The 21,939-nt window shown below is 38.1% G+C and overlaps 1 protein-coding gene across 6 annotated transcripts in view; it reads right to left on the bottom strand.

Moving 5' to 3' along the window:
• The window catches only part of LOC109416018 (neuropeptide F receptor), a 410,464-nt gene that overhangs the window by 130,769 nt on the left and 257,756 nt on the right, over positions 1 to 21,939 (bottom strand). For all 6 annotated transcript variants that reach the window (XM_062859327.1, XM_062859331.1, XM_062859332.1 and 3 more), the window contains 3 exons: positions 14,021 to 14,311; positions 12,581 to 12,757; positions 10,960 to 11,031 (listed from right to left, as the gene is read on the bottom strand). In XM_062859327.1, coding sequence (XP_062715311.1) covers positions 10,960 to 11,031; positions 12,581 to 12,757; positions 14,021 to 14,311 — 540 coding nt within the window. The remainder of the gene's footprint in view (positions 1 to 10,959; positions 11,032 to 12,580; positions 12,758 to 14,020; positions 14,312 to 21,939) is intronic.

Here is a 21,939-nt window from a genome sequence, read left to right as displayed (position 1 = left end):
TTGGTCAGCCAAAGCAAAATCAAGAAATTGACATTTGAAGAAATGTATTTTTTTCAATAAGAAAAAACCAACTTAAAAATTCTTTCTCGACCTTTATTTGACATATCATATGTAGGCGAGTTACAGTAAAAATTTCAGCTCAATCTGAGCATTGATTACGGAGAATGAGATGTTTGAAGCGAGCGACTTTGCTTAAAAATAGAACAAAAATCGATTTCAAATCATCAACCTTGTATGGAAAGTCGAAAAAATTTCCGCTCTACTGAAATTTTTTTCTTTCGCGTTTTCGAACTCAGGGCATGATTCTACACCAAAAATGATCATCAGCTTACCGAGTTCAAAAATGCTGTAAACTAGTGTTATCTATGCTATGAGGTATTTCTTCACCAATTCTTTTCAAAATTCTTTCGGAAGTTCTTCAATAAATCGCTTCTATAATTAAAATAGAAATTATTTAGACAATTTCTTTTAGATTTCTTCAGTAATTATGTAAGGAATTCCTGCAGCAGATGATTTCGGAACACCTTGGGCATTTACGATGTTACTTGCATTGAACATTTATTTGTGAATTTTATTATCAAATCCTTGAGAAATCTTGAAAACTTTTATTATTACTTTAGGAACTTCTTCGGTAATTCCTTTGGAAATTGATTCGGCAATTTTCTTAGAGATTTCCTTCGAGAATTTCTTTGAAAAAAAAAAAATCACTGGCGGTTCTTTAAAAATTCTATCACTGCAATTACTTTTAGAATTCTTTCTAAATTTTCTTCAGAAAAGTCTTTGGGAATTTCTTTAAAATTTGTTTGTGGAATTTTATACAATATATTTTGGAAATTTATTTTGAGATTGGATTCGGCCAATTTCTTTAAAAAGTCTTACTATTTTCATCAGGAATTCCTCTGATAGTTTTTTTTTATTAATTCTTTTGGCAACTACTTTAAAAGCTCTCAGTTAATTTTGATGGATTTTTTTCCTGCCACTTCTTTGGGAATTTGTTAGGATTTTTTTCGTGAATTTCATAGGATTTTCCTGGATGAGTCTTTAGAATCGCTTATGGACTTCTAAGAGGAGTTCCTGGAGAAGTCCAACAAGACATTTTTGGAGACATCCCAGATTTTTTAAAGATTTCTAGGAGGACACACCGAAGATACTTCTGCAAGACTCCTAGGAAGATTGTCTTGAATAATCCCAGCAAGTTTTTGAAGGAATCCCTGGAAAAATCTTAGTAGAATCCGTAAAAAAAAATCTGGGAGGTATTACAGTAAGAATGACTGGAGGAGTTCTAGGAGGAATTTCTGGAAGACCACAGCAGGAATAGCTTGAGAAATCCAGCTGAAATTCCTGGATGAAGGCCAAGAGGAGTTCCTCTAGGAATCCCATGGGAAATTTATGAGAGCATCCGTGGACAAAATATCTTGGATAAACAATCTTGGAGGAGTCACCGGAGAGTTTCGGAAGAAATCACAGGAAAAATTTCAGGAGGTATTCTTAGAAGTATTCTGGGATGTATCACTGTAGAAACCTCAGCTGAAATCCTAGAAGAAATTTCTAGAGAAACCCCATCAGGAATGCCGGGATGAATCCAAAGAAAAAATCCTTGGAATACCCAAAGAAATCCCTGCAAGAACCGGTATTCTGTAAGAATCTATAGAGAAGGCCATGAAGGAATCGTAGGAGGATTTTCTGAAAGAATCTCAGGAAGAATTCCAGCCATAATGCTGGGACAAATTCGTATAGGAATCACTAGGAAAAATTTCTGGAGGAATTGATGGAAGAATCACATGAGGAGTTGTTTTAGGTATGCTTGGAGGAAGGCCAAAAAGAGTTTCTGCAGGAATTCTCTGAGGATTTTTTGGAGAAATCTTTGGATAAAATCTCTGGAGGAATTCCTGGATGAGTCATTGGAGAAATCCCTGGTGGAGAAACCAAAGGAATTTCTTCAAGAATTCCAGGAAGATTGCCTGAAAAGGTCTGAGAAAAAAAAAGCCAGGAGAAAGCTCTAGAAGAATCCGTAGCATAATTTCGGAAGTACCACAGTTAGAATTTCTGGAGGAAGAACCGCATGAACTGCTAGAGCAGTCACAGCTGGAATATCTGGAGGAATTCTTAGAATTCCTGGAGCTATCATAGAAGTAATTTCTTGAGAAATCCTAGAATCAGCAATGCCAGGGGTGTCTTAAGAGAATTCCACTAACAAATGCTTGGAGACAGCGTTGGTAAACTCACACTCAAAGCACACTCATGAGCCGCTCCTGCATGAGCAAACTCGCGCGCGATTCTGAATCGTTTTCTCACGCGCGAGTTTTTCATGCAAAATCTCGCTCTCACGAGTCAAGCGTCAAAATCTCATTTTCTTGTAAAACGAATTCAAATCAATTTGAACGACATTTAATGTTGTTGTACGCTTTGGGTTGCTTTCATTCTATCATGCAATCCTAAAAACTTCGATGTAAATAATAACAACACCAAGAAATAAAGCAATGAATGAAATCATGAGTTAACTCATGCATGATTTTTTTTGGCGGTGAAATTGGTGAGTCATGAATCGCGCGTGAAACAACTCAACCATGAGATTTGAGAATTTGAGTTTTTACCAACACTGCTTGGAGGGATACCTACAGTTCTCCTTGAAGGAATCGTTAGAAGTGTAGTGGAGGAATTCCTGATGGAATCGCAGGAGGAATTTCTGGAGGAATCTCAGGAAGATTTCTCGAAACTATAGCAGCAAGTAAGTATGCCAGGAGAAATCCCTAGAAGTATTTCTGAAGGAGTCCTAATGGGAATTGCTTGAAGAATTCCAGCTGAAATTCATGGAGGAAGGTCAATAGAAATTCTTGGGGAAATCCCCTGTGGAATTTCTGGAAGAACCTCTGTAGAAAGTCCTGGATATATCCTTGAAGAAATGTATGAAAGAATCAATGATGGGATTTTATAGAAAAATCACAGGGAGATCTTCCTGAAGGATTTCCAGAAGAACTTTCCTAGTAGAATTCCAGAAGGTACCACAGTGAGAATTTGTAGATGAGGACTGACATTGCTGGAAAAATCGCAGCAGGAGTTGCTCGAGGAATCCTAGCCACAATTCCCGGAGGAAGGCCAATATAAGCGCCTGAAGGAATTCCATGAGGAATTTCTGAAAAAATCTCTGAAAGAATTCGTAAAGGAATCACCGGACGAACTTCTGAAAGGATCCCAGGAAGATTGCTTGAATAATTCCACCAGAAATTCCTGTAGAAAATTCCAATAGAAATTTTTGGAGGAATCCCTAGAAGAATTCCGATGAGAAGCATAGTAAGAACTTCCAAAGAAATCCTAGCAGAATTTGCTGGATCAATCTCTGCAGAAATTTCTACTAAGTATAACCCCATCATGCCTGCCTCGAGTATCCTAAGGGAAGTTTATTGAAGCAATATCGAATTGAATCCAAAAAGGAATCACTGTATGAATAGATAGAGGTATTTCTGGAAGAATCTATTGATTGTTCCTATCAATATACAAAACGAACAACAGTTATATATAAGTAAATCCGGGTGAGCTTAAGTTTTGTTCACATGTGTCATTACGAAATATTAGAATTATTGTGTAAAGTTTTAAATTTTAGGTTTTTAAAAAACATACTACTTTTTACTAAAATTTAAAAATTTTAGGAAAAATTCTAGGGGGTGCCGAATATGTTCTAGGGGGTGCCAGGCACCCCTGGAACCCCCCCTAGCTACGCCAATGGTCAGCCCGCCACGAAAGCTCGCGGCCGACAGATGGTGACGTCAGACGACTCGGCTCGACGCCGACGACGGGGTCGATGGGTATTGGCAAGTGACGCCGCTCAGGGCCTACGGAGGCGGCGGTGGATGTCGACGGGCGGTTCGGCTTGCTGATGATGGTCGCCGGGGTTGTGCCGAGTAACCGGCTGGCCAAACTCTCGGAGCTTATTTGAGGGTTTGGCTTTTCAGTCCGACACGTGCCCAGAACCCTCAGGCAATTCTACCAGAACTTGTTGCCTGAGGGCCCGTAGGACCTTCGTTAGGAGCGTTTATTCTTCAAACGATTTCAAGATTCGATCAATTCTATGCACATCCTGCAAGCCTATAAGGCTATAAGTTAACAATAGTTACCTTGGTCTTCTCGAAACTTCGCACACGTGGTTGTTCTACCGAGGTGTCCCAAGTGCCGTATATTTTCTGTTTCTGTAACAACGTCATTTAAATCTATTGTAGAATAAGTTTCTTGATATTACTAACCAGTTTTTCCTGATTTCTGTATAGTTAACTTTTCTTTTTGTCAATCACTTGTCACACTGACGACTCATGGATCGTCTTCACTGCTAGATAGTTAGCATTCGATTAACGCCCCTTGAAATATAATGGCTCTTTTTGCATTAGAGCCGAACCGAACATTCCCGAGGTCATTCGTTGGTTTAGTTCGTATTCGGATAACTTTATCCGGTAAGCAAAATATTCTGCGTTTTTGTTTTGACAAACTTAGATACCCTTTAGCGAATTAAAACCGCTTATAGAGAGTCAGAGACACAGAACGTTTCGCCCACGTGGCTCAGTGATGTACATAAGGTCTGTATCCGCAATAATCCGGACACAGAAACACGACTGTAACTCTGCAATGGATCGATACAATGGGATAAAATTTTCACTGGAAATTCTTTGGTGTATGTTTATTATTTGAGCAAAATTTGATGAAGATCGGTGCGATACTATTAATTGTAGCTCAAAAACAAAAAGAGTTCAAGTTCAAGTATTTTGTACAATCATGACCAATTTTCATCTGCATGACTGATGGTATTTTTCCACTGCAGTCCAAAGTACATTTAGGATAATGATGAAATTTTGTGAGCAGTCATGATATACATTCATACTCTTTCTTGCAAAATTTCATCAATTTTAATCAACTGGTTGGAAAGCTATCACAACTGATGTGGGTGAGTATTTTCGAATATTTTCCGTATTTTTCATATGCTATATATGCCAATTCATAACTATCGAATACCTCTGCTAATTTTTATGAAATTTTCACAGAAGTTAGTTAATCATGTATATATTATGTCCGCAAAATTTCATGATTATTGGAATAGTACTTTCAACAGTACAATCGGAACCATTAGAGGTGCTCACTAATTGCTGTCGAAAGGGCTAAAACCACGGTTAGTCCCAATACGTGTTTTGACTATAAAATTGTTGATAGTGCATCGATTTTTTTGAAATTTTGCCGATGCAGTAGATGTATACTGAAAGGTTTGTGCTCAAAGTTTCAGCCATTTCCTTTGCCAATTTCAAAAGTTACAGCGCTAACATGCTAAACAAGGTGCTGTACAACATTCATTTGCGCACGTTTTACTGTTACATTGCTACAACAAAAAGTACAGAACCGATTTACATAAAATTTTGCTAAAATAATAAACATACACCCAAGAGTTTCCAGTGAAAATTTTGGCCAATTTTATCGATCCATTGCAGTGTTACAGCCGTGTTTCTGTGTCCGGATTATTGCGGATACAGACCTTAGGAGGTGGAATATATTTTGTAGCCTCGTTACAAGAGGTTATCTATTTTCCGACGTTTATTTTGCCGTCTTCTTGGGATCATAGAGTTCTGTTTTTTGTCATTGTGTGTTTAATTCCTACGTATAATTGTCCTATTTTTGTTCGTCGCATCACTATTGTTCACAATTTAGTTAAGTGGAGTGTAAAAAACTATTTTTATATTTAGTTTATGAGCGATTCCAAGCAACAGCATCAAAATTAAGGAAAATTTTTAATTCATGATTTTCTATTGAACTGAAACTTTGCACAGTTTTTCAGTTCCATCTAAATCGCCATTTTTCGATATCAAATTTTTATTTAGAGCCACGACTAACTTTTCAAAAGGGTGTATGTGAAAATGGTTCAAAAATATTCAAAAATATGCACAGCAAAAACGGATTGTTCGATTGTTATGAATTTTTCAGCAAAGTTAGATAGCTAAATGGTGATTTCTAAGAAAATATACACTGTGAAAAAAAATCTATTTTATCATTGAAAAACATCATTTTTGTCACAAAAACTCAAATATCTCAAAACCCTATCTTTTTACCAACTTGAATTTTTTAGGGAAAACGGTCCATTGTATTAGCAATCTACCATAAAAATTTGGTGATGGTAAACTAATAAACAAAAAAGTTATAACATTTCAAAAATTTCACAATTTTTACATTTAGTAAAAAAAATTTTTCTGTGTAAATTATTTCGGCCGGGAATCGCGATTTGATGCTGATTTTATTGTTCAGCAAAGTTAGATAACTAAATGGCGATTCCTAAGAAAATATACACTGTGAAAAAAATCTTTTTTAACATTAAAAAATATCATTTTTGTCACAAAAACTCAAATATCTCAAAACCCTATCTTTTTACCAACGTAATTTTTTAGAGAAAACGGTCCATTGTATTAGCAATCTACCATGAAAATAAACAAAAAAGTTATGACAATTCAAACATTTCACAATTTTCACATTTAGTAATAATTTTTTTTAGTGTAAATTATTTCGGCCGGAAATTGAAGTTTGATGCTGATTTTATTGTTAATGGCCTTGCGTGAGTAAAACAAGTTGTTTTTATTATATATTATATATACATATAATATAATATACTATGTACCGTAATGTTCCGATTTTATCACGCCCTCCGCGCATTAGTCGTTTATTCATTAATTTGCTGTTACATTTGAGGACAAGTGTTTTCCCTCTTCTTCAAGATGAATGTTGAAAGCGTGTTTTGCAACGTTAAAAATATTGAAATGGGTATAGATGTTGAAGAATATTACAGGGCATTTTTGAAAAGGGGCGTAATTAAATTGTTTAAACAGATGTCGCTGATGGCAATTTCTCAGTTGTTGTCGTTTTCGAACTTCCTGCGCCCTGCTTTACCGATGATATACAGATGGCTCGTTTGTCAAATTCTAGACGGCAGGACGTGCAAATGCGTAATTTTGTACACAATGTGGACATTTGGGCATAACCAGTCTCTTTCAGTTTATCTATGGTGCTTTCGGTGAGATTTCGTAACTCTTTTGAACATTTTTTTTCATCAAACGGTCTACAAGAGAGCGTTGAGTTGAAGACCTTTGAGAAAGCGACTGTTCATCTTGTTCGTTAGATTATAATAAACAAAATCACTTATTAATTTTAACTTACTTGTTTGGTGTTGGTGGCTGAAGAAAAAAAATACTATACAATTTTTAATATTCATAGCGGTAGTATTTTTTTGTTTTTTTCGTGAGCATTGTCAGGTATGTATACAGACAAACAAACGTAACACTGGCGAAATTTTCATTGACCACGCCTTCAACGATCATTTTGAATCTTGGTTGTGGCTTTCATAACAAGAAGAGCGCCCATCGTTTTTCTTTACGTTTGACGTTTCACACTAGCGCCTTCTGATGACGATATTGCACAACGCAGTGTTTCGTGAAACATTTCCACCAGGTGGTGATAGTGTGAACTGGGCGATGAATTTTCACTAAAATTGTTCTAGGCGTTTCGTCTGTTTGTCTGTGGTATGTACCTCTTATGCATTTGTTGTTGTTGAAGTTACTCGCATTCTTCCGATCATAAAGTCTGTTCTCTAAGAGGGATTTTTTTGCGGATAAACTAGACGTATACGCGTATAAAAAAACTTTTATTATACAGCTTTTGTCTTAAAAATAAATTCAATTCCATTTTTCTTATAATCAACAGCTTTTCAACACTATCAAGGGATTTTTTCACCAGTCACGTACAATAAAAAGTATGACAATCTCAATATTTTTGATCACAACACTGGATCGCGTCTAAGTTTCAAATAGATACTATAGTAATTACGAATAATCAAACTAAAGTATCATGAAAACAACTTGTTTAATTCAGGCGGTAGCCTTTACAATAAAATCAGCATCAAAATATAATTCTCGAAATAATTTACACAGAAAAAAATTTTTTTTGTTACTAAATGTAAAAATTGTGAAATGTTTGAAATGTCATAACTTTTTTGTTTATCAGTTTACCATCACCAAAATTTTATGGTAGATAGCTGATATAATGGGCCATTTCCCCTAAAAAATTGAAGTTGGTAAAAAGATAGGGTTTTGAGATATTTGAGTTTTTGTGACAAATATCATATTTTTTCAAAGTAGAAAAAGAAATTTTTTACAGTGTATATTTTCTAAGGAATCATCATTTAGTTATCTAACTTTGCTGAAAAATTTATAACAATCGAACAATCCGTTTTTGCTGTACAGCTTTTAGAATATTTTAGAACTATTTTCGCATACACCCTTTTGAAAAGTTAGTCGTGAGTGAATATGAAGGTTTAATATCAAAAAATGGCGATTTATATGAAATTGAAAAACTGTGCAAAGTTTCAGATATTTTTGAAATGGTCGCTCAGGATCGACTGACATGACTCCGTGGAATTCCTCTTATATAAAGTAGACTGAGCAAAGCAAAGCAAAGCAAAAGCAAAGCAAAGATAACCGTACACATCGTAGTTGCTACTCCGTGATTGACCAGAACAATCGAAGTTGCACAGAGAGCCAATGAATGTGAAAGCTTCGGACTAGCTAACCATTCTCAATGTGCACAATTCGAGAGTTCAGCTATTTAAAGTCAATAACGGCGCTGGCCACGTCCTTACGGTCATCAGGAAAGAAAAGGAATGTTAGTTCGACAACCGTTGCTACTAGAAACCATGGAATCCACAGCATCCCCACAGTTGTCACGGGAAGGAATGGTGGTTAGTAGGGTAGGGTAAGGTGTGGATCTAGGAGCCACCTCTGTTAGGTGATATGATCCACTAGTTATATGGAAATACACGTCGCGGTCTTCATCACGATTATGATTTATTTGATCACGATGACCACTGATCCCGGATTTCGTGCTCGCGTTTCCATCGCCCTACCGTGGAAACCGACTGATCTACAGGGATACTCAAAATAACTGGGACAGGTAAAATTTTCACTTTTCAAAATTGTTCAACTCGCTGTAACTTTTTGAAAAGGGCATCAAATATTCTCAAATTTTTACTGTAAGTTCATCAACTAGTTGTGTATCAGTGGTTCAAATTTGGAAAAGATCGGGCTATTCTTCACGAAGATATGAAGATTCTTGAAAAGGGTATAATTATTCGATAGCCAACTTTGAGCTTTTATATCTCCGGATTCAATGAACTGATTGCAATGAAATTTTGATCATTCATGACTTATATGATGAACTCTTAAAAACGTTTAACTTAACTTTAAATTTTTAACAAGAGAAAAAGTTATAACGATTTCATTCAATTCACGATTTTTTAGTAAATTCATCAATTTCTAATATGCATCCCATTACTTTCTCAATTTATTAGCGGCTATGTTGTAACTTTCCTTCAAAACACATTTATATATAAGTCAGTTAGAGGGAAATTAATTGAACTTAAATTTGCATCTTGAATTTTGAAACGATGTTGAAGTTTTGGATAATTTGGTGTTTTATTAGAAAAATAATCTAATCGTTATAATTTTCTTCCGTGTTAAGAATTTTAAATTAGGTCAACGGTTTCTCATAGCTCATTATACAAGTCATGAATGGTCAAAATTTCATTGCATTCGGTTCATTGAATCCGGAGATATAACAGCTCAAAGTTGGCTATCGGATAATTTTACCTTTTTCTAGAATCTTTATAACTCCGTGGACAATGGTCCGATTTTCTCCAAAATTGGACTTCTGATACACAACTAGTTGATGAACTTACAGTAAAAAAATGAGAATATTCGACGCACTTTTCGAAAAGTTACAGCGAGTTGAACATTTTTTAAAAAGTGAAAATTTTACCTGTCCCAGTTATTTTGAGTAACCCCTGTACGATTATTGTAGCGCGATTCTGAACCCGGATTTTTCACTCGCACTTCCATCGCCCTACCGAGAAAACCGACTGACCAACGAATATTGTAGCGCGATTCTGATCCCGGATTTTTCACTCGCACCCCCATCACTCTTACCTGAAAATTGTCTGCCATTCGAAAATTCTCAAGCTAATCTGATTCCGCATTCCACACTATCGCTTGCATGGCTCTACCGAGAAAACCGACTGACCAACGAATATTGTAGCGCGATTCTCATTAGTTTATATAAAGTAGACTGGGCCAACAAAGTCGATTTTTCGGAACAAAGCTTTTTCGATTCCTTTTAGCGTCTAAAACAACTGTGCAAAATTTGGGAGCGATTGGTTGCTTCTACATATTCCGCATTGCGATTGAATTTTGTATGAAATTTAGTATGGGAAAACGTGCTTTTTTGCATTTTTCTCATATATTGAAATTTTTCGTATAAAGCAATCTAACTAATGAGCCTAGGATATGCCGAAAAACTTTGCCGAAGACTGCAAAGTGTTCCGACACATGTGAAAAAAAAGTTTTGCTTCTCTTTAAACAGAACAAACATTCCATCCAAATTTGGTTCAAATCCATGATGGTTATTTCTGACAAAAAAAAAATCTTGACTTACGGCGAAACTGGATCCATTTCCTCACTTTTTGGTTTTTGATTTTTTTTATTAAATAACGAAGCAATATTTTCAAAATCGGTTTTCGTGCGCATGTAGAGTATAGATCAAGGTATCTCCTGATTTTTTTTTCTGGTGGAAAATGTTTTTCGTTTTTTTTTCAGAAACCATTTTTAAACAAAATTTCACAAAAAAATTATTTCTGCAAAAACGAAAAACATTTTCCACCAGGAAAAAAATGAGGAAATACCTTGATCCATACTCTACATGTGCACGAAAACCGATTTTGAAAATATTGCTTTGTTATCCAATAAAAAACAAAAAAAAAATAATGAGGAAATGCTTCCAGTTTCGCCTTAAGCTACATAAATTGAATCATCACTCGCAGCTTTGTGGCGCAACCATACCATTTGATTGAATTTCGCGAAAACTCCCATTCCGATTAGCGTTCAGGGTACTCACCTAACATCCGGATGATCGCTTTCCGCGACTGGGATACTCGTGATGGACCGTTGACGGAACCATTCCGCACTCCTGTGCACAGCAGGGAACATGGAAGAAGCAAGCAAAACGAGAATCAAATTCAATTCCCCATCGGACGACAATCGCTTTGAGGGACGCTACGGTAGTTGGCAGGCAAACATAATTTATTTGATGTGAATCCACTTTCACGTTCACTATTTGCTCACTTACACCCGGCTTTCGGGTTTGGGCTGCTCATCATGTCGAGGAAAATGTTTTTTTTAAGTGGGGGAGTATGAGGGCAAACGTCCGCAGATCGACCCGAAACAAATCATTCATGTGGTACCGCTAGGCGAGGATAAATGAATCCCTTTTCAGTACGTTAACGAAGAAAACCACAGAATTTCTAAATAAAATTTTGAAGTAATCAATGCCGCTCTAGTGCTCATTGAAACAGACCTTCGAATTTCTGTTATGTGTTCTAAGTAGCATGTTTTCGTAATTATATGCCATTTTAGATTTACACTATATATTTGCTAGCATTATAATGTCTTTAAATCCCAGAGCAATGAATTTATCCTCGATTTACGGTACCACTTACAGGGGTTACCCAAAATAACTGGGACAGGTAAAATTTTCACTTTTCGAAAAATGTTCAACTCGCTGTAACTTTTCGAAGAGGGCATCAAATATTCTCAAATTTTTACTGTAAGTTCATCAACTAGTTGTGTATCAGTGAACAAAATTTGGAAAAGATCGAGACATTCTACACGAAGTTATAAAGGTTCTAGAAAAAGGTATAATTATCCGATAGCCAACTTTGAGCTGTTATATCTCCGGATTCAATGAACCGAATGCAATGAAATTTTGATCATTTATGACTTATATAATGAACTATAAAAAACTTTTGACTAAACTTAAAAATTCTTTACACGAAAGAAAATTATAACGATTGGATTATTTTTCTAATATAACACCAATTATTTCAAAACTTCATCATCGTTTCAAAATTCGAGATAGTAATTATAGTTCATTTAAATTCCCTCTAATTGACTTGAACATATTTATGTTTTAAAGGAAAGCAACCAAATAGCCGGCATTAAATTGAAAAAGTAATGGGATGCATATGAAAAATAGATAAATTTACTAAAAAAACATAGAATAAATGAAATCGCCTTAACTTTTTTTCTTATTAATAATTTCAAATTATGTAAACTGTTTTTCAAAGTTCATTATATAAGTCATAAATTATCAAAATTTCATTGCATTCGGTTCATTGAATCCGGAGATATAACAGCTCAAAGTTGGCTATCGGATAATTATATCTTTTTCTAGAACCTTTATAACTTCGTGTAGAATGGCTCGATCTTATCCAAATTTTGTTCACTGATACACAACTAGTTGATGAACTTACAGTGAAAATTTGAGAATATTTGATGCCCTATTCAAAAAGTTACAGCGAGTTGATCATTTTTTGAAAAGTGAAAATTTTACCTGTCCCAGTTATTTTGAGTATCCCCTGTACTTCCCACTCAGATTTAAAGCTCACAACGCGTCCAATTAACACCGCCACTTCCTGTCTCTCCCTCTTTAGGAATCATTGAAACCAGCTTACACCCACCTAGTTCCTCGGTCCGTTGCGTCCGGGATCGGATTTGCATTCCCATCCGGCCGTAGAGAACAATCATCACCACCATTGGCCCGGCGAAGAACAGGCATGTCGACAGTTCCCACAGGGGAATTCCTTCCGGATTGCTCAGCATCGCGCAGAAGGCTGAGTCCTCGATTTTCTCTTGCGCTGGCGATGTGCGAGGCGGGGATGGGATAATAAGAGAGAAAATCGCTTTATTAGGATAAGCTTACGATTTTGTATAGTAAATGTGACGAATTCATATTTGGTCTCTTTTTTCTTAAAAACCACTGTAAGTACCGTAATCCGGGGTCAAATTGATCACTTTAAAACAACTTTTGCGGATAACATCAGTGCCTGTTCAAATATTGCCAAAAGATTTTCTGTAAAACCAGTACCCTGTGGATCTTCGTGGAACTATATGACAAAATTTTAATCAACAAATTTAAACTTTAAGTTAAATAACTTCAAATATCAAAATATTGGAAATGCCACTTTGGGGCGAAATTGAGCAGTCCTTATACAATTAAGCATCGGATGAAAAGGAAAATTTTCGTCACCGCTTAATTTTGCTCTTCTAAAACCGAATAACGCGTCTAAAATCTTACTACTAGTGAATTTATTACTTTAAATGCAAAATTAAATTTTGAAATTTCCCCTTAAACGCCTAAAGGTAGGCCATTTCATTTAAAATAAGTGATTTCTATCACTTATAATGATTATTTTTTCATAAATTGAACTTTTTATACCTATTTCATTTTCTGATTAGCTGCATTACATCCCTACTAAGGCTCCACAAAAATGTTAAAACAGAGAATTCACGGGAAGTCATAATAGCAATTGATTGTTTAGTAGCAATGATTTCAGCTAAATGTGAAATACATAGCAAATTCCTTGAAAAAATAAGGCAAAACTAACATTTTCTAAACAGTTAAAAGTCTACACTCATCTCTAGACATCTACGAATCAGATGACGTAAAAAGTTTAAGATCATTACGACGCTTAAGAGTTCCTAGCATGGAATTACAATGTAGTACCCGAATGATCAATTTGACCCCGGTTTACGGTACCCAGTGTTATTTAGACTTATCTAGATTCAATCACCTACAGGTCATTTCAATTGCAACTGAACCTGTTTCTTAGCTCTGTTCCATGAATAATTCAACAATTCATAACTGAAGGCTCTACCAATAGGCAATTTTAGGAATCTAGAGCTGAAAACATGGTCAGTTCTAGTTGACTCGTCACCCTAGATAAACAGGAAATAGACAACAAGATATTGGCCTTTTGGAGCGAATGTTCATTCTAAGTCTTGCCTTTTCTGCTAATAGCCATCTGTGACCTGGGTTCCATTCATGCACAAATTAGGACCAACCCGAACAGCCTAGAACAATATTATCTTCTTCCATATAGATAGCACAGTATACTCACTCGGCGGGTAGAGAATGTAGTCGATGTCGGTGAACACGGCGAAAGGCACAGCACTGAAGAGACTGACGATCCACAGCCCGGCGATGATGCGGACCGGCCGCTGCAGCCCGGACATGGTGTACAGGTGCAACGGATGACAGATGGCCAGAAAGCGTTCCATCGAGAAGGCCACTATCGTCAGCACCGACACGTACGTGGAGGCCTCCGAGATGAGAGCGCGCAGTTTGCAGAACACAAGGCCCAGATTGTACGGGTACTGGTGCCAGTAGAGGCTGATTTCGTACGGGAGACCTGCGTGTGGGAGGGGATGGAGAACAGAAAGCGAAATCAGATTGTTAGTTTTTAGTTGAGCGAGAAATTGGGTGGGATTTTTCTCCGTGATGACAAAGGGGGAAGGTGATACATTGATGATCAACTCAATTCAGAGTCGGTTGGTCGCGATGTGCCATAAACTGATAGATTGTTGAGCCTAATCAATAATTTGATGACCAATCTGCGTACGAGAGGTTTTCAAAACCGTCATTAACCTTCCTAATGCATCACGTTGGGAACAGCTCGCTGGCAAAGTGTACAGTTGGGGTCAGAAAAGATCCTAATGCACAAGGAGGGTTAAACCATGAGGATTTTATTTTTGTATTATGGTGGTTTTTACGTTTGGTCTTCTTTCAGCATCATTAGTAGTAGTTTGACAGTAGATAATGCAGCGCGGGATGTGTAAATTACACGAAACCCCCAATTAATCCTCTCAAGTTGTGATGGTGCCTTTCCGTGAACTTGGGAAACAAACATTTTGATAAAATTCCAGTGTCAAATCCAAAAATATTACGTATTCTTTTGTGAATATTTAAACCTCTAATAGAAAGGTTGGGTTCATTGTACCCTGAAGCCACATTAAAGTGGTCGCAAAACAGAATGGATTGAACTTCTGGAGGAACTCCTGGATGAATTCCTGAAAAAAAACGCCTGTAAAACTCTTGGAGGAGCTCCTGTGGGACCTCTTATTCGAACAACTGAAGGAACTCCTGCAGGAACTCCTGCAGGAACTCCTGGAGTAATTCCTGAAGGAACTACTGTAGAAACTCTAGTAGGAACTCCTGGAATAAATCCTGAAGAAACTCCCGGAGGAACTCCTGGAATGACTCCTGGAGGAAATGCTGAAATACCTCCTGGGGGAATTTCTGTGGGAACTCCTGAAGGAACTCCTGAAAGGGCTCCTAGAGGAATTCCTGGAAAAACTCCTCTAGAAACTTCTGTAGGAACTTCTGTAGAAACTCCTGGAGGAACTCTTGGAGGAATTCCTGTAGAAACACCTGTAGAAACTCCTGGAGGAACTCCTAGAGAATCACTTGGAGGAGCTCCTGAAAGAATTCCTGGAAGGACTCCTGAAGGAACTCCTGGAGGAGCTCCTGTAGGAAATCCTGTAGAAACGCCTGTAAAAACTCATGGAGGAACTCCTGTAGGAACTCTTAAACAAACTGCATAAGGAACACCTGGAGGAACTCCAGGAGGAATTGCTGTAGGAACTCCTGTATAAATTCCTGAAGGAACTTCTGTAGGAACTCGTGGAATTACTCCTGAAGGAACTCCTGGAATGACTTCTGGGGGATCTCCTGGAATAACTCCGAGAGGAGCTCCTGGGAGAATTTCGGTAGAAACTCATGTAGAAACTCATGTGATAACTCCTGGAGGAACTCCTGAAGGAACTCCTGAAAGCATTCCAGGAGGAATTTCTGGATGAATTCCTGCAGGAACTCCTGAAGAAACTCTTGTAGGAACTTTTGTAGAAACTTCTGTATTAACTTCTAAAGAAACTGCTGGAGGAAATCCTGTAAAAACTCCTGTAGAAACTCGTGGAGGAACTCTTAGAGAAAATTTTGGAGGAACTCCTGATAGAATTCCAGTAGGAATACCTGAAGGAACGCCTGGAATAACTCCTGGATGAACTCCTGCATGAATTCCTATAGAAACGCCTGTAAAAACTCTTGGAGGAACTCCTGTAGGAACGCTTATACAAACTGCTATAGGAAATCCTGGAGGAATTGCTATAGGAACTCCTGAAGAAATTCCTGGAATAACTCCTTAAGAAATTCCTGGAGAAACTCCTGGAGGAGCTACTGGGAGAATTTCTGTAGGAACTCATGTAGAAACTCCAGTGGGAACTCTTAGAGAAACTCTTGGAGAAACTCCTGAAAGAATTCCTGGAGAAACTCCTGAAAGAACTTCTGGAGGAAACTTCTGAAGGAGTTCATGGACAAACTCCTGCAGAAACTTCTGTAGAAACTCCTGGATGAACTCTTAGAGAAACTCTTGGAGGAATTCCTGAAAGAATTCCTGTAGGAACTGTGGGAACTCCTGGAAAAACTCTCGAAGGAACTTCTTGAGAACTGCTGGATGAATTCCTGTAGAAACACCTGTCAAAACTCTTGGAGGAACTCCGGTAGAAACTCTTAAACAAACTGCTTTAGGAACTCCTGTAGGAACTCCTATAAGAACTCCTGTAGGTACTACTGTGGGAACTCCTGTAGGAACTCCTGGAGGAACTCTTGAAGGATCTCCTGGAGGAGCTCCTAGAGGAACTCCTGTAGGAACTGTTGTAGAAACTTCTGTAGGAACTTCTATAGAAACTTCTGGAGGAACTCCTAGAGAAATTCCTGAAGATACGCCTGTAGAACCTCCTGCAGGAATTCTTAGAGAAACTCTTGGAGGAACTTCTGCAAGAATTCTTAGGGGAACTCCTGCAAAAACTCCTAAAGGAACTCCTGCAGGAACTTCTGGAGCCTGTAAAAACTCTTGAAGAAACTCCTGTGGAAACGCTTACACAAACTGCGATAGAAACTCCTGGAGGAACTCCTGGAATAACTCCTGAAGGAGTTCCGGGGGGAATTTATGTGAAAACTCCTATAGCAACTCCTGTGGGAACTCCTGGAGGAACTCCTGGAGAAACTCCTGGAGGGACTCCTGAAGGAACTCTTACAGAATCTCTTAGAGGAACTCGTGAAAGAGTTCCTGGAGGAACTCCTGAAGGAACTCTTGGAAACACTCCAGAAGGAACTCCTGGAGAAGCTCCTAGAGGAACTCCTAGAGGAATTCTTGTAGGAACTCCTGTATAAATTCCTGTAGGAACTCCTGGAATAACTCCTGCAGGAGTTCCTGGGGGAATTTATGTGAAAACTCCTGTAACAACTCCTGTGGAAACTGCTGAAGGAATTCTTTGAAGAATTTCTGTTGGAAAGCCTGTAGAAACTCCTGCAGGAACTCTTCCAGAAACTCTTAGAGGAACTCCTAAAAGAATTCCTCAATGAACTCCAGAAGGAACGCCTGGAGTAACTCATGGAGGAACTCCTGGAGGAACTCTTACAGAAACTCTTAGAGGAACTCCTGAAAGAGTTCTTGGAGGAACTCCTGAAAGAACTCTTGGAAAAACTCCTGAAGGAACTCCTGGAGGAACTCCTGGAGAAACTCCTGGATGAACTCCTAGATGAATTCCTGTATAAACGCCGGTAGAAATTCTTATACTCTTATACAAACTGCTATAAGAAATCTTGTAAAAACTCCTGAAGGAACTGTTGGAAGAATTCCTATAGGAACTCTTGGAATAACTCCTGGAGAAACTCGTGGATGAAATCCTGTAGAAGCGCATGTAATAACTCTTGGAGGAACTCCGGTAAGAACTCTTATACAAACTGCTATAGGAACTCCAGTAGGAACTCCTGGAGGAACTCATAGAGGAATTCCTGTAGGAACTCCTGTAGAAATTCCTAAAGGAGCTTCTGTAGGAACTCCTGGAATAACTCGTAAAGGAACGCCTAGAGAAACTCCTAGAGAAACTGCTGGAATAACTCCTGGAGGAACTCCTGGGGCGATTTCTGTGGGAACTCCTGGAGGAACTCTTGGAGGAACTCCTGAAAGAATTCCAGGAAAAAAATCCTGGAGGAACTCCTGGAGAAGCTCCTGTAGGAACTGTTTTAGGAACTTCTATAGGAACTTATGAAGAAACTCCTGGAGGAACTCCTAGAGGAATTCCTGTAGAAACGCCTATAGAAACTCCTGAAGGAATTCTTAGAGAAACTCTTGGAGAAAATCCTGAAAGAATTCCTGGAGGAACTCCTAATGGAACTCCTGGAAAAACTCCTGAAGGAACTCCTGCAGGAACTCATAGATAAATTTCTGTAGAAACGCCTGTTAAAACTCTTGAAGGAACTTCTGTAGGAACGCTTATACAAACTGCTATTGAAACTCTTGTCGGAACTCCTGAAATTACTCCTGGAGGAGCTCCTGGGGAATTTCTGTGAAAACTCCTGTAGAAACTTCTGTTGGAACTCCTGGAGGAACTCTTGAAAGAACTCCTGGAGAAACTCCTGTGGGAACTCCTGGAATAACTCCTGGAGGAACTCCTGGATGAGTTCATGTAGAAACGCCTCTAAAAACTTCTGTAGGAACTCCTGTAAAAACTTCTGTAGGAACTTCTGTAGAAACTCCTGGAGGAATTTCTGTAGAAACGCCTGTAGAAACTCCTGGAGGAACTCTTAGAGAAACTCTTGGAGGAGCTCCTGAAAGAATGTCTGCAGAATCTTCTGAAGGAAGTCCTGGAATAACTCCTGAAGGAAATCCTGGAGGAATTCCTGTAGAAACTATTGTAGAAACTTCTGCAGGAACTCTTGAAGGTAGTCCTGGAATAACTCTAGGAATAACACCTGGAATAATTCCTGGATGAATTTCTGTAGAAACTTTGGTAGAACTCTTATAGGAATTCCTACAGAAACTCCAGTAGGAATTCCTGTAAGAACTCTTCGATTAACTCCTGAAGAAGCTCCTGTAGACAACCTTGCTATTTTGTGAAAACATAGGCGAGTAGCCTTGAGTCGTAGTCAACAGCGAGCGAAAAGTCTCTTTCACTCGCAGCATCTGTGTGAATAGCACACGATTGGGTTCGACACCAATCAGCGATGTTGATAAATTATCTTTCGCCGCTGAGCGGACGCCTTGCAGTCAAGCAGTGCTTTTCATCGCTGAATATGCTCATCACGAGACATAGTTGGCTTGGTATGCGTGCACGTTTGTGTCGGTATATTCGAATGCTTTATCTCCCGGGTAGAGGAAAAGATCTGAATAATAGCATATTTTCATATGGAGATCAAAAAGTGATATTGGTTTGATTGATATAAGAGATAAAAGATCTAAAAATAATATGTATCACAAATTTACTCCTGGAACCCCGACCAGGAAATTCTAACAAAAATATAACGTAATTATAACTAACTATGATATTTGAAACTCATTGTGATATAATCATGTTCACCATTCTTGGTGTTTTTAAATACTATAACTCAATTATATCACATTATGTTATAAATGTTGTTTGATAGCTCAATGAAATATAATTTAGTTTTGATTCTTCGACATTTGGATAATAATGTTTCAAAGTTGTATCACATTTTGATGGGAACTAGTATTCCTGAAGCTAAAAATCATATCACATTTTGTTATAACTTTGATCTGATCATAATAAAATAGGTTACTGTTTTGATAAGACCAGTGTAGTTTTTGTTACAATTTTAGTTTTTTTAACACCATCCTGCATCTAGTTTATAACATAGTAAGTTATCAAAAAATAGTGTAACATCATAACACAATATGATAAAATCTTGATATAATTTTCTAGTCGGGACATCATCATCATATCATATTTAGATTTTGTAAGATCTAACCAATAGCAGCGAGCTATTCGTTTGATCTTGAAATATCAAATTTTGATATTGTTCAGATGTTCCAGGAACATTTTTTAGATATCATTTTCAGATCACGTTTTGATCGTCAGTATGGCAGGGGTGTGTGCACCGCAAGCGTTTGGGCCGCACCGTGTCTATTCAATCCATTCGGTATGGCCGAGCCGAACAAATGAGCGCACTGCAAAACAAGCAGATGTCCACGCAGTCGTTTGCCCTTTTCCTTATGTTTTTCTTCCCATTAATTTGCTCCTGCTTATCTATGATCAGAGCACGGCATAATCGCGCGTGATTAAAATACAAATGATGAGCTTTGATGAGCAAGTAATCGGTGAAAAATAGCAACATTGCCTTTAGAAACTCCTGTAGAAACTCCTGAAAAAACTCCTGTAAAAACTCCTGTAGGAATTCCTTAGAGGAACTTTTATAGGAACTCCTGAATGTATTCCTGGAGAAACTCCTGAAGAATCTTCTCAAGAAACTCCTGGAGGAACTCCTGAAATAGAATTCTTGTAGAAGCTCCTGTAGAAACTTATGGAGGAACTCCTGGATGAAATCCTGAAGGTACTCCTGGAGGAACTCCAGGAATAACTCCTGAAGGAACTCCTGTAGAAACACTGATAAAAACTCCTGTAGGAATTGCTGTAGAAACTCCTATAGGAATTATTTTTTTCAAAGAAATTCTAGAAAACAGGAGCGGACCTGGTGTGATGGTTAGAACACTTGACTATCACGCCGAGGACCTGGGATCGAATCCCACTCCCGACAATCTCGCCAAATGTGAGTTCTTCCTTCGGAAGGGAAGTAAAGCGTGGGTCCCGAGATGAACTAGCCTAGGGCTAAAAATCTCGTTAATACAGATAAAAAAAAATTCCAGAAAATTGTCAAAAACGAAGGCAATATCGAAGTGATTTACAAAGAAATTGCCGAAGACATTTCAAAAGTGATCGTCGCAAGAATTTCCTCTAGTATTACTGAAGAGTTCATGAAGAAATTATCGAAAGGATACATAGTTATTGCAGAATAGACTTGTATCGAAGACGGCTAATAACAAGACAGACATCTACCCTCTTGCTTCATATACTCTGAGAACTTCAAGCACACTAGCGCCGCGAACGACTTTCGGGAACAACATTATGAATAAGTGTGCGTGAGATGCTACAGCTTCCGTGTACGTATTTGCATGTACACGCACACAATCATGTTTAATCTTCCTGTAAATCGTTGAGGGCGTTTCAACCTTGTCGCTTGTGATAGAGTGGGAGCTGTCTGTCTTGTTATTAGCCGTCTTCGTTTGTATCCTTTGCAGAATAGTTTTTGTGAATTGTGTTTACAAGAATTTTCAAAGGAATTACAGAAATATTCCTAAAACCATATGGCCAACAGAATTCCAATAGATTTTAACGAAGAAATTTCCAACGATATTTGCAAAGACATTATCAGAGCAATTATCGAATTAATCATCAAAGGCATTACAGAAGGCATTCTCAAAGGAATTGACGGTGGGTAAATTTAGGGTTATCATCGATTGTATGTTGGATGTCTTCAGTTCAGTTGCTGGCTTTTCAGACTTCTGCGAGAATCAAAACAACTACAGTCTAGACTCCTATTACACGGTTGGTTCAGGGGTGCAGTAGGAATCCGTGTTGTGGGAATCACAGAGCTTATGGGATTTCGCCTCATTGGGGGTGTGTGCGAATATTTCAGGCGTATTCCAAATAAAACCATACTTTCTTTGGCAAATCACCAACTAATTGTTGAATCACCAGAAAGCTCTTGACCTTCTGTACAGCTTTGCTGAAGACAGCATTGATCCAAATAAAGTAGATCTCGAGATATCGCATGTGATAACTTATGAGTGCCTCCAGCGTCACGAGTTCAAGAAACAACAGGACGATGCGTTTCAATATCCAGCGCTTGTCAGCCGAAGGGGTTGCTGCACAGTACCATCAGAAGCAAAGCAACAGACCGAAAAGCTTTTGGAGTTTTTGAGCACAAAGTGCTGCGGACAATTCTCGGTGGGAAACAAGAAAATGGAGTGTGGCGCAGACGCATGAATCACGAGTAGTACCAAGTGTACGAAGATGCGAATATTGTCAAACGTATAAAATACGGCAGACTTCAGTGGGCTGGACACGTAGTGCGAATGTCGGAAGAAAGAATAGCGAAAACAATATTCAGCAGAGAACCCGG

Source organism: Aedes albopictus, chromosome 3 (assembly GCF_035046485.1).
Source record: "Aedes albopictus strain Foshan chromosome 3, AalbF5, whole genome shotgun sequence".
NCBI lineage: Eukaryota > Metazoa > Arthropoda > Insecta > Diptera > Culicidae > Aedes > Aedes albopictus.
This window is presented reverse-complemented; position numbering and strand designations above follow the sequence as displayed.